Raw genomic sequence first — 18,591 nt, forward strand, 5'->3', positions numbered from 1 at the left:
AGGACGAAACTGGCTTCCACCTCACCCCGACAGCAGCTCCCTCAGAGCTGTAATCAAGGCTAAGATTCTCCCCAAATATCCTTTGCTCCAGACAGAAAAGGGCTAATAGATAATGAACCTGCTTAACACACTTGGTCTTCTGTGATATCTTTTCTTTAGAGTTCACAGCTAAAAAAAAAAGTTCTGTCATCGCAGCCACCTTTTTCTAACAGTATCAGAAGAGATAGATTTGTATAGCAGTCTAGTTTTCAGTGTTAATTACAATAAGAAACCAACTGCCATCAAAACAAAGAACCTTAAAATCTAAGTGGCAATGGGGACTCCTTTAAGCTCCCCTACAGTCCTGAGACATTAACCGGGGAAAAAGTATACAAAAAATAACTTGACTGTTTAGATCAAGCCACTGCCAAGACCGACTTCTGGTGTTTCATCTCTTTAACCCCGAAGCCAAGGAACAACCCATCTTCCTCAAGAAGGCTTTTGCCTTTCTGCTTTCACCCATCCCATCTGCCCATTCAAGGAGGCAACAGAGTACTGTGATTGAAAAAGCAGACTTAGGACTCTTTCACACTGAGCCCAGGTCTCACCGATATCTCTGTGCTTCAGTTTCTTCATTTAATCAGGGGAGAATATTATTATCTACCCACAAGACTGCTGTATTCACTATATCCATGTAGAGAGTCATGAATAGGGTCTGGCACACAGTAAGCACTCAGTAAATGTTGGCTAATGATGCTGACGATGTTTAGGCTTAATGTGGTCCATAGGAGTAGAGAGTTAGGAGCAGAAGACGGGTGACTTAGGAGACACCCAGACCCGCACATTCCTAATATGTGGCTGTAGAAATCTTGCTGCTAAAAAAACATGGAACAAGTGGGTGTTGAGGTGAGACCTTTGTGAGACTGAATACAGAGGCTCTGATGAACTCTGATGCCAACAGTGCAAAGGGGACACACTGGATTTTATGACATTCCTCTGCATCTCACAGCCTCACGGGCACCCACGTGCATCACCAGCCAATCAACTTCATTTGTGACTGGAGTTTGGAAATACTTTTTTAAAACACCAGGGGTAGGACTTCCTGGTGGTCCAAGGGCTAAGACTTTGAGCTACTAATGCAGGGGGCTTGGGTTTGATCCCTGGTCAGGGAACTAGATCTGGCATGCCGCAACAAAGATCAAAGATTCCGGGTGCCACAACTACAACCCAGCACAGCCAAATAAAACAAACAAAAACCGCCAGGGTTTTATGACCCACACACAACCCTATGACCATTCTGGCATATTCTCTTCCAGCACTGTAATAACAGTTCTGTGTTATTTCAAACTTTGTGCTCCTTTAAAAAATGACTATGTAACATCCTACTATGAAGATTCATGCAATTAAATTCTCCAGATTTGGACTTTTAGGTTATTTTCAACTTTTCATTTTTACAAAGAACAACTTGTGCATTTGCGCTGCTTCTTTTTATGAGCTTGTATGTAGAACCCTCTGTCTTAGGGAGTTTTCCAAAAAGTGGAACTACTTAATCCGCTGCTCTGGAGGTCTGTAAATCTTTTCATTCGTTGTTTATTGGGTAGTGACACGGTGCCTGGCACGGTGCTCAGAGCAGACAGACGACTGACCTGTGGTCCTGGTCCTTGTCCTCAATGAGTTCCCAGGTGGCAGGGAAAGCGTGTTGCCAGACACCTTTCCCATTGGGTGGCACCAATTTCTTAATGAATTAATTCCCAATAAATTCCCTAAGAAGCAGTCCAATTTTACCACATCAACATGCTAAAGGTTCAAATAAATAAACCAAATCCCAAACTGGGTTTATTAGGTGGTTAAAAAAAAAAAACCACCTTGTCTTAACTTGAATTATTGTTTACTGATTAGCTCTGCCTCCTCTTTTATGAATCACTTCATGTTTTTGCTCTGACTTTACTGGAAGCTGGTGTATTTCGCACTGATTTATGTGTTTTCTTTACCGAACAAAGACTTGAGGCCACTGTCAGTAAGAACTGCCACACTTTTTTTTTCTCCTTTACCATTTCATCTATTTTGCTCCCCACTTGAAATAACTTTCACTTACTGGGGCTATGCCATTTGATCTACAAGGGAAGATTTTCCTAAGAGACTACTAAATGAACCCTGTTGCTTTCTTTACTGAAAGGGTTATTTTTGAAGATAATGTAGATGATGTTAGTTTCCTCTCTACGAGAACCCGCAAGAGAAGTTTCTTTCAGATATGAGTACCAGGAATAGTTATGCTTCCTGAGTAGAGGGTTTATTTTTCTGTTTTGAACACAGTGAATCATGGAACTGATCACGTCTTCTTTACACCAGTGCCTGGAAGGGTCAACAGTACAGCTCCCCACTAGCAAATGCCAACACTTTAAAAGCACACATTTTTGCACACAACTTCCTTCCTGGCTTTAACATTTCCTGCCTTCATTTTCCCTATCCATTTATTTAAAAAATTTAAACCAGTTATTAAAATAATGAGGTGTAAAAATGCTTATCTTGTTTTAAAATAAAGGTAAGGTTCAAAAAGTATAAAAGAAAAGATACAAAGTCCCACTAATCGTTACGTTAGAACACAAAGAGATAAAGGACATATACTATATGATATCACTTACATATGGAATCTAAAAAATATGAATGACGATATATACAACACAGACCCAAAGACATAGAAAACAAACTTAAGGTTACCAGAGGAAAGAGGGAGGGGGGATGGACAAATTAGAGGAGCATGAAACTAACAGATACAAACCACTGATACTACATAAAACAGTTAATAACAAGGATTTACTGAATAGCACAGGGAAGTATACCCAGTGTCGTGTAATAACCTGAAGTGGAATATAATGTGTAAAAAAACCAAGAACAAAACGAATCACTATGCTGTCTACCTGGAACTATCACGATACTGTAAAATGAGCTGTATTTTTCTTTTCTGGCTGAACTGTGCATTCGGGATCCTGGCTCCCCGACAAGGGACTGAACCCACGTCCACTGCACTGGGAGTTTAAAGTCAGCCACTGGACCACCAGGGAAGCCCCCGATCAACTGTATTTCAGTTAAACAGAGAACAGGGACACAGTCCTGACCTTAAGGGGCTGAGAAGCTAGTGGGCAAGAAATAAGAAGACACAATTAACAAGAAGCGTGGAAGTGCCTCCCTGACCAGAACATGCTATGGACACACACAGGAAGGGGGCACCTCATGCAGACTGAGGGCCTCTTGGGATGATTTCTGGGGAAAATGACGCAGAGTCCAGAGGGAAAAGCGATCTAGCAGAGAAAGACAGGCCAGGGAGCCCAAGTGAGGGAAAAGACCTCACACACTGAGCTAAGGAGTTTAAACTTGACCCTGAAGACCATGGAGAGTCACTGCAGGATTTCAAATGGGATATAAATGCCACAATCAGATTAGCATTTTAGAAAGACCTGTCTGATAGTGGTGTGTAGAACACATTGAGTGTGGATAAAAAAAATGAACCAGTAACTGCAGCCATGCAGTCAGAAGTGGTAAGGGCCTGAATGATTTACCACATTAAAACAAAAGAGGCTTCCATTTTTATTATGTCTTATTCCTATTGTTAATATATGAGAATGTGGTGAAGTTTTGCCAAACTCATTAAATTTAACCTCTCAAATTCAGTTTTTTGGAGGCATTTCTTATCATCAAATAAACAATTCTATCTCTTCTTTTCAAATATGCATACTTCAATTCTTATTGTATTGGCCACAATAGTATTTTTAAAAGATAGTTATCCAAACAGTATGATTTGAAGTTATAAATCGAAAAATGGTCCAAGGGAATAATATAAGAGATTTCGGAAATGATTCAAATGCTTTCGGAACTTAATATTACAAACCAGAAGCAACGTAACAATGGCGAGGACCTGCGGCTGATGACAGGCAGGTTGCTGAGCGACATGGGGTCCTCCAGCCCAGCAGCATGGCACAAAGAGAGCTGGTTGCTCTTAGAAATGGGGCGCCTGCTTCAGTGTGGGGAAAGAAGGAAAGAAAATGGAACCGCACATTTATTCCAGCTGTGGAAGGAAGATAAATTTGACTATTGTGAAATAAAAGATATTATCTGAGACAAACTGAATTAGCATGAATATATAAAAATAAAATAGCTTCGCCCAGCGAAATATTAAAAAAAAAAAGGTGGAAGAAACAGAAGAGGCAAAAATTAACTGATATCATCTTATGCACATATGTGTGTGTGTGAATAAATCTATTACAAATATGAAATGATATGGTCAATAACAGTATTTCATTGAATATATGGCCAAACAGTCAAAAGAGAGAGAGATGATCAGCTTACACACAAAGGAAATAAAAATAGTAAATTATCATTTGAGACACTAGACAGTCCCTCGGGAAATGAAAGAAATTTAAAAAACACTTTCAGGGAATTGCTTACACGCTTTTCAAATTAAGAAATTGACAAAGCTAGAATACAATGTAAGGAAATGTATACTTTCATGCACTGCTGTCAACTAGCCTCTAAGCTACTTGGAAATCCATATAACACATGGAACAATAGCTATATGCAGGCATGCATGTACATGTGCAACCATGCACTCTGATTTCTTAAGTCCACTTGCAGAAGCTGTACCATCAAAAGGGGAAACAGTCATCTGTTTAATGATATTCAGAGTAAAACTATTCGTAACGGGAAAAAATGAAAACAATTCAAGACCTAAAGAAAGTAAAATGGTGCAATGAGCCACAGGATAGCAACAAGATGTATCATGCGGTCTTCTGTCTGTTTTACTTAGGTCTAAAAACATTTTTTTTGCAGTATAGTTGATGCAGAATATTAGTTTCATCTATATAGCAGTGATTCACAATTTTAAAAGGTTATATTCATTTATAGCTACTATAAAATATTGCCTATGTTCCCTATGCTGTACCATATATCCTAGTAGCTTATTCATTTCCTGCATAGTGGTTTGTACCTATTAATCCGCTACTGCTATGTTGCCCCTCCCTGCTTCCCTCCCCTCACTGGTAACCACTAGTTTATTCTCTATCTGTGCGTCTGCCTCTTTTCTGTGATATTCATTAGTTTGTTGTATTTTTTTTTTTTGGATTCCACATATAAGTGACATTATTCTGTCTCAGTCTTTCTCTGACCTCTTTCACTCAGCATAATGCCCCTTCAGTCCACCCACATTGCTGCAGATGGTTAAATTCCTCTCTTTTTTCGTGGCCAAGTAGTATTCCATCTTCTTTATCCATTCATCTGTTGATGGACACTTAGATTGCTTCCATGCCTTAGCTGCTGTAAATAGTGCTGGTATGAACATTCAGGTGCATGTATCTTTTTAAATTAATATTAACATTTTTTTAAAAGGACACTAATGGGTTGAGAAGATCTCCTGGAGAAGGAAATGGCAACCCACTCCAGTACTCTTGCCTGGAAAATCCCATGGACTGAGAAACCTGGTAGGCTACAGCCCATGGGGTCGCACAGAGTCAGACACGACTGAGCCACTTCACTTTCACTGGGGAAAAAACTAGAACTGTAAAGGGAGAAACTCAAATCAACGCTTTGCAAAACAGTGACTTAAGGATATAGAGGATGTTTTCCTACACTCTCATTTAGGTACAATGGGCCTGGCAGCCAACCTGCTGCTATTCAACTAACAGCACAAATGTTATTAGTATCTCCTTCCTTTGTAACATAACTGGCTACAGTAGGGCCCTTCATCCTCCAATCAAAGGAACATAGAGTAAGCTTTATGCCTTAGGTTTTTTTCAAGGAAAGCAACTCCTGCATTGTCTCGTGCGCTTACCGTGAGTGTGGCAAGTGACATGAAGCCAATTAGGTTATTCCATACTTTATCGATGTCCTTTAGCAACTGCTGGAGTTTCTCACTGCACACCGCAGTGGCTTTTATCCCCAGCTCCACACGTTTCGTTACCCTGTACACCTCAACAACACCTGACAGGGTGAGAGAGGAAAGAGTTAGGTGCTGTAAGTGAAGAGAAAGAGATCAACGAGACACAGCAGCCTTACTGCTGGCTGACATCCTAGGTCAAACAGGGACTGCATCTGGGCAGATGTGAGCTTAATATTCCTTGGGATCAATCAACTTTTTGTTTGGCCTGCAACCCCCGGCATGTGGGATCTTAGTTCCTCGACCAGAGATTGAACCTGCGCCCCTGCACTGGAAGCATGGAGTCTTTTTATTTATTTATTTATTTAATTTATTTAATTGGAGGCTAATTACTTTACAATATGGTAGTGGTTTTTGCCATACATTGACATGAATCAGCCATGGGTGTACATGTGTCCTCGATCCTGAACCCCTCTCCCACTTCATTCCCCATCCCATTCCTCAGGGTCATCCCAGTGCACCAGCCCTAAGCACCCTGTCTCATGCATTGAACCTGGACTGGTGATCTGTTTCACATATGATAATATACATGTTTCAATGCTATTCTCTCAAATCATCCCACCCTCGCCTTCTCCCACAGAGTCCAAAAGTCTGTTCTTTACACGTGTGTCTCTTTTGCTATCTCACATATAGGATCATCGTTACCATCTTTCTAAATTCCATATATATGCATTAATATACAGTATTGCTGTTTTTCTTTCTGACTTACTCCACTCTGTATAATAAGCTCCAGTTTCATCCACCTCATTAGAACTGATTCAAATGCATTCTTTTTAATAGCTGAATATTCCATTGTGTGTATGTACCACAGCTTTCTTATCCATTCATCTGCCGATGGACATCTACTTTGGGAAGTGTGGAGTCTTAACCACTGGATCCCCAGGGAAGCCCAGGAGCCATCAGCTGTTAACACTGCAGTATAAATTCCCCGGTAACAGTGCAGACTCTAGAGCTATACCACTTGGATTCAAGTCCAAGCTCTGCCACTTACTAGCTGTGTAACCTCAGGCAGGTAGCAAACCTCCCTGTACTTCAGTTTCCTCAAATGTAACCCTGGGATAATAGTACCTTCTCAAAGGATGGTTGAAGACGTTAAATCGGTTAAAACTGTTGGCTTAGAACAGCAGACATTAACCAAATATTAGCTTTTTTTTTTTTTTTCCTGGCGTCTTTATAAGTCCCTTTGTTTGGTATACTCACTGAAAATGAGAACACTAACAGTTTAAAAGAACCGCAATGTCGGGATCGCTGTAACGCACAGGAACAGCCTGCTCTACTGCACTTCCCTCTGTTGCGGTTTCCAGATACAAATATATGAATTTTTTTTACAAATTGAAAAGTCTGTGGTAACTGTGCATCAAGCGGGTCTATAAGCACCATTTTCCTGACAGCATCTGTTCACGTTGCTTCTCTGTCACAGTTTGGTAATTCTCACAGTAGTTCAAACATTCCCATTATCATCATATTCGCTATGGTGATCTGTGGTCTATGATGCTACTGCTGTAGTTGTCTGGGGCCACCAGGAACCACGCAGCATGTGTCTGGCTGCTCCACTGACCTGCTCCACCCACCCATCTCCTCCTCAGGCCTCCCTATTCCCTGAGACACAACAATATTGAAATTTGGTCAATTAACAACCCAACGACAGCCTCTAAGTGTTCAAGGCAAAGAGGAATCTTATCCAAAAACTAGAAATGATTAAGCTTAGTGAGGAAGGCATGTAGAAAGACAAGACAGGCCAGAAGCTAGGTCTCTTGTGCCAGCTAACCAACTTTCGAAACAAGGGAAAAGTTCTTGAAAGAAATCAAAAGGGCTACTCTAGGGAACACACGAATGATAAGAAAGCAAAACAGTCTTCTATTGCTGATACACAGAAAGTCTGAGTGCTCTGGAGAGATGATTGTACCAGCCACAACACTCCCTCATCCTGAGCAAGGCCCTGACTCTCTTCAGTTCTATGAGGGCTGAGACGTAAGGAACCTGCAGAAGAAAAGCCTGAAGCCAGCAGAAGTTGCTCATGAAGGTTAAAGAAAGAAGCCATCTCCATAACATCTCTCTAACATCAAGGGGCAAGCTGAAGCAGCAAGTGTTGATACAGAAGCTGCAGCAAGTTACCCAGAAGATATAGCTCAGATAATTAACAAAGGTGGCTACACTAACCAACAGATTGTCAATGTAGATGAAACCGCTTTCTTATTGAAAGAAGATGCTGTCCAGGAACTTTCATAGCTAGAGAGGAGAAGTCAATGCCTGCCTTCAAAGCTTTCAGTGGCAGGCTGACTTTCTTGTTAGGAGCTAATGCAGCTGGGGACTTTAAGCTGAAGCCAATGCTCGTTTACTATTTCAGAAATCCTAGGGCCCTGAAGAATTATGCTACATCTACTTTGCCTGTGCTCTCTCTATAAGTGGAACAACAAAGCCTGGATGATAACACATCTGTTCACAACATGGTTTACAGAATATTTTAAGCTCACTGTTGAGGCCTACTGCTCAGAAAAAGAAAAAAAAAAAAAGATTAAAATATGACTGCTCAGTGACAACGCATCTGGTCACCTAAGACCTCTGATAAAGATATACAACAAGATTAATGTTTTCATGCCTGCTAATAACAGAACATCCATTCTGCAGCCCATGGGTCAAGTAATAATTTCATTTTCAAGTCTTAGTCTTTAGGAAATATATTTTAAGGGGCTATAGCTGCCACAGATGGTAATTCCTCTGGTAGATCTGGGGAAAATAAATTGCAAACCTCCTGGAAAGGATTCACCATTCTAGATGTCATTAAGAACATCTAGGATTCATGGGAAGAGGTCACAATATCAACAAGAGGAATCTGAAGTTGATTCCAACCCTCATGGCTGACTTTGAGGGGTTCAAGACTTCAGTGGAGGAAGTAACCCTAGACACGATGGGAATAGCAAGGGAATTAGAAGTAGAAGTAGACCCTTAAGATGGGACTAATTTGCTACAATCTCATGATAAATCTTTAACAATGAGCAAAGAAACTGGTTTCTTGGGGTAGAATCCACTTCTGGTGATGACTGTTAAAATGACAGCAAAGAACTTAGAATATTACATAAACTTAGCTGATAAAGCAGCGCAGATTTCAAGAAGATTGACACCAATTCTGAAAAAAAGTTCTCCTGTGGGTAAAATGCTATCAAACAGCATTGCATACTATATAGAGAAATTGTTCATTGATGAAAGAGTCCATCGGTAAAACAAACTTCATTGTCTTATTTTAAGAAATGGCCACAGCCACCCCAACCTTCAGCAACTACCACCCTGATCTGCCAGCAGCCATCAACATCAAGGCAAGAGCCTCCACCAGTAGGAAGATTATGACTTGCTAAAGACTCAGATAGATGATGGCTAGCCTTTTTTAATCAATATTTTTAATTTAAGTTTTTTTCAGACGTTTTGCACACTTAATGGACTACAGTAATAAGGTAAACATAACTTTCCTATGAACTGGGAAACCAAAATATTCATGCAACTTGCTTCATTGAGCTAAAAGCTTTACTGCAGTGGTCTGGAATCAAAACTTCAATGTCTCCCAGTGAAGTGAAAGTCGCTCAGTTGTGTCCAGTTCTTTGTAACCCCATGGACTTTACAATCTGTGGAATTCTCCAGGCCAGAATACTGGAGTGGGTAGCCATTCCCTTCTCCAGGGAAATCTTCCCAACCTAAGGATCAAACCCAGGTCTCCCACATTACAGGTGGATTTTTTTTTTACCAGCTGAGCCACAAGGGAAGCCTAAGATTCCTGGAGTGGGTAACCTGCCCCTTCTCCAGGAGATCTTCCTGACCCAGGAATCAAACTGGAGTCTCCTGCATTGCAGGCCAATTCTTTACCAACTCAGCTATCAGGGAAGCCCCAGTATCTCCCAGGTCTGCCTGTAATTAAGAAATATTTCACTCCTCTGAATGCCCAAGATTTACAAAGTCTGTGGCTTCATGTTATCTTTAAGGACGCAGAATGGTTCTTTCCCTGTGGTCTCTGAATTACGGCTGAATTCTTCCAGCAAGGATGAGAGATGCCAAGGTCTCCAAAGACTAAGGACAGCTGCCAGGCATAACCCAACCCCTCCCCCAGCCTGTTCCAGAGCGAACTGGAAGAATGCCACGGGGTCTTCAGTGGTACACGCTCAGCCTACATACAGCACTGCGGCTTGTCCTTCCTTCCCCAGGGGAAGGTTAGGAATTGATGCCCACTCTGAGCCAAGTGAGGGGGCTTCTGAGTCAATCTTTCATACTAGGAAACGACTAGAGGGAAAGATAGGCACCCCATGAGCTGGTGAGCATTTGTTTACGAGGCAGAATTATGCCTGTCTGAGCAGGAAAGAGGAACAAGAGCAGGAGGCAGGAACAAGGAGAGCTCACAGCCCTCAGAGCCTCTCACCCAGAGAGTACACATGAGTGCCCACTGTGCGCCCAGTGCTAGGCGAGGCGCTGGGAACCCAGCCGCAAGCACATCACACCCAAATCTCTCCCTTCTTGGAGGCGGATTTCAGTGGAGACAGACAGAGAATAGATACAAATAATAGAAAGTGAAATATTTAAGATAGTAAATGTGACAGGGCTAGGGAGAAAATCAAGCAGGGAGACGGACAGCAAGTGACAGGGTGGGGAGAGGGAACACGGCTTTGAGTGAGAGGGGCGAGAAGACCTCACTTAGAAGGTGACATCTGAGTAAAGGTCTGAAGAAGATTAGGGCGAGACCAGTGCCTGTGGTTCTGGCTACAGGCAAACCCTGAGCAGGACAGGACCACAGAGAAGGACAGGGACTGAGATTTCACGTTAGACTGGGATGTGTGAGAGCTGAAGGTGGCCAGGAAGTTAAGGAATCTGGGAGGTTGGCAAGGAATAGAAAGGCAGAATTCAACAGAGCATGGTAAGAACTGATTGGGGACCCAATAACTTAATTTTCTTTTTTAAACCAATGATTTAATGTTAATGCCTCATCTAGTTCAGAGTCTTTGATAAACCAGTAACATGTGATTTTACATTGTGTATAACAAGGACTGAGAAACCTGGCCACAGAGACCTTAAGTCAAATAGTTGTTTCTGGGTAGGGTTTAAGTGTCTTATCTATAAAAGCAGAAGCTACTTAGTAAAGTCCTATGAGGCTTAGAGAGATTTAGATTAAACTACTTGACATAGGGACAACTGAAAAGCCTCCAAAGCGTCATGATTTTGAAGAAGTATAATATGAGAGCACATACCTAATAAGTATTCCATCCCTTGAGCCGACTGAATCACTTCTGTGCATACAGAGCTACTACTGATTCCATTTAAGGTATCATTGGCCTTCTTAATGACCTACAAAGAAATGAAATCACATCACCTTACATAATCAGGAAAAGTCATTACAAAGCAGTTTACTATTAGTAGAAAACCCAGCGGAAAGCTCGAAGGTGTGAAAATGCATGACTGATTGATGTATGTAGATGACTGTGCTGAAATAAATCTGAGAATTTAATTTTGACATTGATGAACCAAGCCTCCGTTTTTTTGGAAGTGGAAAGACAAAGGTTCTTCAGCTTAAATATTATTTTAACTTGGGCAGAGATAATGATATCATTTTGTTACACATTAAACTCAGTGACAGAAGAAGGCACTGTAAGTCAAGTGAGTGGGGTCTGCTGCAGTAGGTGGGGAAGAAGCCTCACTGAAGACGTGGAACTTTCCACACAGGTCCTCCTAGTGCAAGGCCACCAAGGCAGAGCTCGCCCCGAGTCCATCCAAAGCAATCAAGAAGGCAAGATGACACAAGAGGCATATGCGGCGTGTGAACGCAGCCAAGTGAGAGACTCACCTCCAGAGCGCTCCCCAGACACCGCTGCCACTCGTACGCATACCGCTCATTCTCCTGCGAAAGTCACCAAAAGAGCTGGGTCAGGCGGGCAAGCCGGGGATCCCACCTGGGACTTCCGTCAGTTCAGAGTCCTGAAGACTTACTTTTATGTCTATGAAACTCACTAATCCAAGCGCAGTTGATCTTCTGAACCCACTAATGATGACTTTTATTGATAGCTCCTGATAACTATAACTTCTGAACACACGACTTGTGAATTGGAGGGAAATGGTTTTTAGTAGAATCCCTTTGCAAACGTTGCCTCATTTGTTCCATTAACAGTGGAAGCTTCTTTAAAGGTACGCACCACGTAGGTGTCTAGCACGAGAGCCAGGATCAAACCACAGCTTCCTGCTCCACAGTCAGGAAGCTGTGTGTGCGAGTGAGCGAGCATCTGACAGGACGGGGAGGAGGATGCTAAGAGTGTTGGCTGGAGGGGGCAGCAGCGTGGGGCGAACGTTAACCGTGAGGGGATCCAGCACATCTGTCCTCTCTCTTTTCTTCTTAAAGACTTTTTTCTTTAATGTGGGCCAATTTTTAAAGTAGCTACAATACTGCTTCTGATTTTTTCTTTCTTTTTTTTAATGTCTTGGTTTTTTGGCCATGAGGCATGTGGAATCTTAGCTCCTTGACCAGCAACTGAATCCATATATATCCCCTGCACTGGAAGGTGAAGTCCTAACCACTGGGCTTCCAGGGAAGTCCCCCACGCTCCCCACCCCCACCCCAGCACCGCCTTTTGAGGTTTTACCACTAGGATGATAAAGTCCACATGCTCAAAAAGAACTCCCTGAAGAAACACTTCCCTCCTTGTGAGGTCTCAGGAATAATTCCGCTTTTAGGGTCACTAACTGCTCTCAGTGATGTCCCATCTAGGAGGTAATCTTCATCCGGGGCTAAGGTCACCGTGCTCTCCCTTATATAATGACACATCTCATGCCCGGTGCCTTGGGATGGTCTGCCCCCCGTTCCCCAGGTGACTGAGGCCAGCACTTTGTCTCGGGGCCCCGGGGACGCGGAGCCCGCTCACCTCCACCTCTCCCGTCAGGTCTTTGTACTTGTCGCGGATGACGGGCAGGGCAGGCTTCTCGCTCAGCGTGCTGGAGCGGTCCCTGAAAGGCTGCTCCAAAGCCGGGGAAGGAGAAGAGCGGCTTATTTCTTTATCACCAAGGCTCAGGCTCCTCTTGTGCGATCCTGGGGGAGATGGATGGCACAAAGGTGCTGATTACTCAGCTTAATCCAAGCAGAGGCTCTTCCTTGCTCACACGACCCTCTTCTCTAGATGCTGGCATCATGAGGTGGTCAGAATCACACTTCTCATTTGGCCTGTCTGGCAAGCGATACGTTGAACACTTTCCCTTGTTCTCTCATGCCTGAGTCCCCTGCCTTTAATTTTCTCCATTACGCTGCTTTAATCTGTCACAATACTTCCATAACTCTGAGTGTGGGATCACTGGAGTCTGGAGGACTAGGGTCTTTCTAAGTATCAGTGTGCAAGAGTGTGGCTGCTTTTTCAGTCATCACCTAGGGATTGGTACTGACTTCCTCTATCCTTCTCAATGAACAGAAATCAATGAGCCCTTCTGTCAGGGTGGGATTAAAACCGAAGGGGCAAACTCAAATGCCTTCAGAGAGCAGGCTGGCAAAGGAAATGACTGAAGCAGGTCAGCTGGAGAGGAACGTGGCGGGAACCATGACACAGGGCAGACCTCACATCATCTGCTGCCGGGGATGATGCTGCTCCGCTCCATGACACAGGGCAGACCTCACATCATCTGCCGCAGGGGATGACGCTGCTCCGCCCCATGACACAGGGCAGACCCCACATCATCTGCTGCAGGGGATGCTGCTGCTCCGCCCCATGACACAGGGCAGACCCCACATCATCTGCTGCCGGGGATGATGCTGCTCCGCTCCAGGACACAGGGCAGACCTCACATCATCTGCTGCAGGGGATGATGCTGCTCCGCTCCAGCTCATCATCAAGAGGTGGGAACGCAGGCCTAGGGCTGCCAGATACTACGCCTTTCCAAGAAAAGCTAGAAATCCAGGTTGTGAGGTGTCATGGTTTTTATGCATCGGCAACTGCTTCACACACTAGAAATCCTTCAGCGTGGGTCAATCAAAACAGGTCTGTAGACTGGACCCAGATCCACAGGTACTACAGGGCATCTCAGGATGAAAAGATATACTCTGCAGCCAGGGATCAAGAGCAGAACTCACTGGCCCACAAGGGGGTCAAACCATTTCTCTGGCTCTTCTAACACAGCACACTTCTCCCCAAAACGAGCCAACAAACTGACCATGCGCTGCACTTAATTTTAACCCCCAAAGCTGTCATCTGATGAATACTGGTTTAATTTCAGTTCAGTCTCAGGGAAACCCTCTTTTATAGCCTGTTGTCACAGACTCTGATTTTAAACATTGGGAAATATATTTCCTGCTAAGCCAAGGACCAACTTCTTATTCTAAGAAAGAACGAACACTTAAACGCAGTGGAAGAAACCAGGATGTAAAATCTGTGTTGAAAGCTACTCACCCTGAACAGAAAGGTCAAAGGTTGCTAGCTCATTTTTGATCATTTCTTCGCTTGATTTCATTTTGCCTTGTGAATTGGCCACTAAAAAGTCAAATTTGCTGATTTTGGGCTTCTCACTCTGAAACTCTCCAAAGTCATCTGTGCATTCCTTGGGGGTGTCGTGAGAAGCACTGCTGGAGGCCGGGCTCAGGCACATAGCCTCTTGGCTCCGCTCGCCTACAGGCAGGTCTTGTCTGGTGAAATCCCTGAAGTCCCCGCTTTCATATTCCTTTGGCTCACTGGCCTGCGGGATCACGTCCTTAAAATTGGTGAAAGCTGGGAAAGTGGTCTCTGGAAGAGGATCCTCGCCGGCGAAGGTTGTGACTTTGGAGAGAGATGTCACGGTGAGGTTTTCGGAACTGCCGAACGAAGTCTCTTTCTTTTGAAGTACTAAGGCGGCTGCGGAGGCTCTGCTTCCTGCTGAGAGGACAAATGGGGACAGTTTTCTGCCCTGAGAGGCATCATCCCTGTCTGACCAGTCATAGCTCGTAAGTGTGCTCACTGCAAAATTGCTACTGTAGGTTCCAAAAGCAGCATATTTTAAGTCCTCTATATCTGAAAGGGAAATAAGACCCCACAATTAGAGGCAAGCTCACCATGTAGGCAAAATGCCCTAAACTCTGCAGAAGCAAAATGTCTAGCGTCTTTGATTAGTTCCATGCGATATTGGAATTGACTAAATTTAGAGCTTGTACTAAAATTAAAGGAGCTGGGCTGTAAAATCTGATCTTTAAAAACCCACATCAGCCTTGAGCTGGCATTTATATTTAGTAACAAAGAGTCCTTTTCTTCCGGTATGACAGTTCCTAAAAAAAAAAAAAAGACAGGATGATATACATCCACCAATGTATATACTGTTTGATAGAAGGATAGGGTCATTTAATAAAATGTCTATTCACTTGTAAACTTGAAAATGTATTTACAATATTCCCTGCCCCAAACAAGACTCTCACGTTTCGACTTCATTGGAACATGTTCATTTACAACATGCTCATATGAAATGTATATGACATACTAATTAAAAATCGACTATCTTGAAACTAAACGAAAAAAAATGTTATAGCTAACTTTTAACCAATTACTAGGTGTTTCTGTCTAGGCAAGGCCAAATATGAGATTTTAATTAAGTAGTTACTTACCCAGTTGTTATTTTGGTCACTATGGACGTCATACTGCTGTGATGGGAGTATGAGGGGGGAAAAAAAAATCAGTCTAAGCTAACTTTAGCCTCTAAACAAATAGAATCAAAGGTCTGGGTCCTCCTGGGCTCTTGTTTCTCTTTCAACTATGTGTAACCTCCTCATAAAAAAGAAAAAGAAAGAAACGCTGGGGAGGAAGACTCATTTTACACGCTTAATATATATTTAAAGAATTTAAGAGGTGGCACCAAACAGCAAAAAGAATATAGATTTTTAATTCAGACAGACCTGCCTTCAACTCCCAGCTGCGCCACCTACCACTTGTGTGACACTAGGCGAGCTATTTAATATCTCAACGTTGGCTTGCTTATATGTTAAAAAAAAAAAAGAGCAGGCACTTGGAAGGGCTGTGTTGTGGCATTAACGACAGTGTGTGTAAAGGGGCCAGCCCAGAGTCTAGTGAGCAGCACAGCAAGCATTCTACAGCACCGTTGCCACCAGCCTCAGGGTGACATTTAGCTGCCTGCCTTAGGGCTTAAAATAGAACTGTTTCCAAGTAAAATGTGCAGAGTCAACCCCTCACTTCGGTGGTCTTAGTAGAGAAAATTTCTTGCCCATTTTCTTGAAGCCAGATCAGCTGGGGCTGAGTCATACTGGCGTGGAGAAGCCACCTTCCAGCACCATGGTCCATTCAATCTGGCCAAGATGCATTTGGTCTCATTTTGGTCACTGTCTACCAGGTAAGAAAGCCAAATGCAAGACTCCCTCTCCGACAACCAAAAGAAGGGCTTACGAGGAAAATGCTCGAAAAGTTCTGTGACCGAGATTCTCACAACTCAGTTAAAAGGTGGGCCAACACTGGGTCTCCTCGTTTCTCTTACACAGCGATGCCGCCTGGTTTATGAGAGGGAAGCCATTCCTGACACTGCTCCCCTAATAGTGCACCCCAAGTTTCTCTCTCAATCCCATTAGGAAAAGGGCACTAACAATATAAACAGGAGGGGAAAAAAGAGATTTAGGTGAAAACATACAGTTTAGAATGAATGAAACAAGACTTTAGACAGAATGCCTTCTTAGTCTCCGGCTGTAGTGTTTGTTTTCCCCACTATTTAAAGGGATCAGAGGGTTCCCTGACTCAGATTAAGTGAAATTGAATCAAAAGGCAGATTCAGGTGAACACAAGGTGAGTGAGTCTGCAAAGGGTTCATTCAGAAGAATGTGTCACAACATGAACTTTTTATGATGAGATCCCACCAGAAAGCTCTTTGAAGAAGCGATGTTATGAACTACTCCTAGAATCTCATCTACTAAATTGGTAGCGATTTTCAGAGACCAAAGATAAATTTAATAAAAAGTTAAGCTCTTGTTCAACCACAACTAAGTTGCTATGGTAATAAAAAAGATCCTTTTGTGCAATTATGCAACAAGAAAACACAAGTTAAAAAAAAAACAACAACCAGAAATGACTGTAATATAATCAGGTAAAAGGCATTATAAACACTAAGGGAACACCTTAGTTGAAGAGCTTTCAAGTATTTTGTGTAATACTTTAGGTCTTCAACAAATCTTATTTTTACTATGAATGATAAACACAACATTTTGCCTTTTGGAACAACTCACAGAAGTGACCAAACAAAAGACTAAAATGGAAATATTCTGTATTCTAAAAAATAATGAAGAGTAATTATACAGGATATATGAAAGTTAAACCTCAAGGCTGATTTTTAAATTTTACTTTTGCTTATTTACTGGCTAGACAGTGTAAAAGAAAAAAGTTACTAAAGTGCAATTCATTTGGACACAAAAGGAAGTACTGCTATTACATAAGGAACGTAAGAACACTGTATTCCTAAACCATAGCACTTTATAAGCAATATAAAAATGAGCTGTTATTTCCTGGCATGGTGAATATTAGTAAACCATTTTTTTTTGGTGTGGTAAATCAGTTCACTAAACGTAGGTTAAACCAAGGAAATTCTTCATTTCCCACATTAACAGTTCTGTTTTCTAAGCAATCAAATGAGATGTATTATTGTATGTTGGTCTTAAAAATATTAAAGATTCTGTAAAACCCACAACATGAGTGATGGAAAAATAACATGGAATAACCCACATTTTATATTGTAACAGTGAAGTTACTGGAGGTGAGTTTTCAATTTGACAGCTGAATTCTGTAGGAGAAAAAGGAAAAGAAAACAGAATGGATGCAATAAAAGGAATAGAGAATCATTACTGCGTTTCCAGTTCTACTGGACAACTCTTGGGCTGTGCTGGATTGAACTGCAATTGCACACACATAATGCACCAAATTGTGTGCTTTAATATACTTATTTGTTTGCAACCAGCAATGTCCTATTACCAAGCCAGAGGAATAAACTGCACAATCTGCTTTCCATCATGGGTCTCAAATCAAGACGTGGCTTTCCTGCTTATGCTGGCAAGTAACCCCATCAGTCTCTCCCATAACCTCTATTCAAATCCCATCTGAACGGATGTTGTACATGAGGACAAGGAATTTCTTGGAACAAAGAATGTGAGCTGCCACTACAGGACACAGAAGGCCACACTGATTTCCATGGATCTTTCCTAAAGCTGTAAGCATGTGCCCAGGTGATTAAGAGTTACTAGCTTTTGAGAAGAGCATTTAGAAAAAGAAAAAAGAAAAGAGATACATGTGCAAATTCCACCAATCCTCAGTGTTTAACAGAGCGATAAAAATGTTCGTTGGGGTAAGGAATTTCCAATACTGATTTAGTCCAAACTCCGTTTTAGCAAAGCAAGCCATGAAATATTTATACACTTAAACTTCTGTCCATTTCTGGTCTTACTCTTCCTTCTGAGATCAGCCGTGTTCACAGCCTCTGTTAACTGTAGAGCCTGGTTTGACTGTATTGTCTTAAGGATCAAACACCCAGACGGTGTTGTTAAAGAAAACAGGAATGAAAGTGATCACAGTGTAAGCATGACAGGCCATAAAATGCTTCTGTATAATCGCCTTCTGGTATTTTCTAACCTGCATAGAAACCTACCATTCTTCATTTGTACGGACCCTTGTAAATCTAAGGTTTAAGTGCCGTCAGGCTATCAGTAAGCACCTGCAGGTTTCTGGGTC

At 42.4% G+C, this 18,591-nt stretch overlaps 1 protein-coding gene across 1 annotated transcript in view; it reads right to left on the reverse strand.

The window, feature by feature from the left end:
- The window catches only part of SYNRG (synergin gamma), an 88,246-nt gene that overhangs the window by 13,634 nt on the left and 56,021 nt on the right, over positions 1–18,591 (reverse strand). Inside the window, exons 16-20 of the mRNA XM_052657740.1 lie at positions 14,302–14,895; positions 12,793–12,956; positions 11,724–11,777; positions 11,131–11,227; positions 5,801–5,949 (exon numbers count right to left, since the gene is read on the reverse strand). Of these exons, the coding sequence (XP_052513700.1) occupies positions 5,801–5,949; positions 11,131–11,227; positions 11,724–11,777; positions 12,793–12,956; positions 14,302–14,895 (1,058 nt within the window). The remainder of the gene's footprint in view (positions 1–5,800; positions 5,950–11,130; positions 11,228–11,723; positions 11,778–12,792; positions 12,957–14,301; positions 14,896–18,591) is intronic.

Source organism: Budorcas taxicolor, chromosome 19 (assembly GCF_023091745.1).
Source record: "Budorcas taxicolor isolate Tak-1 chromosome 19, Takin1.1, whole genome shotgun sequence".
Lineage (NCBI taxonomy): Eukaryota > Metazoa > Chordata > Mammalia > Artiodactyla > Bovidae > Budorcas > Budorcas taxicolor.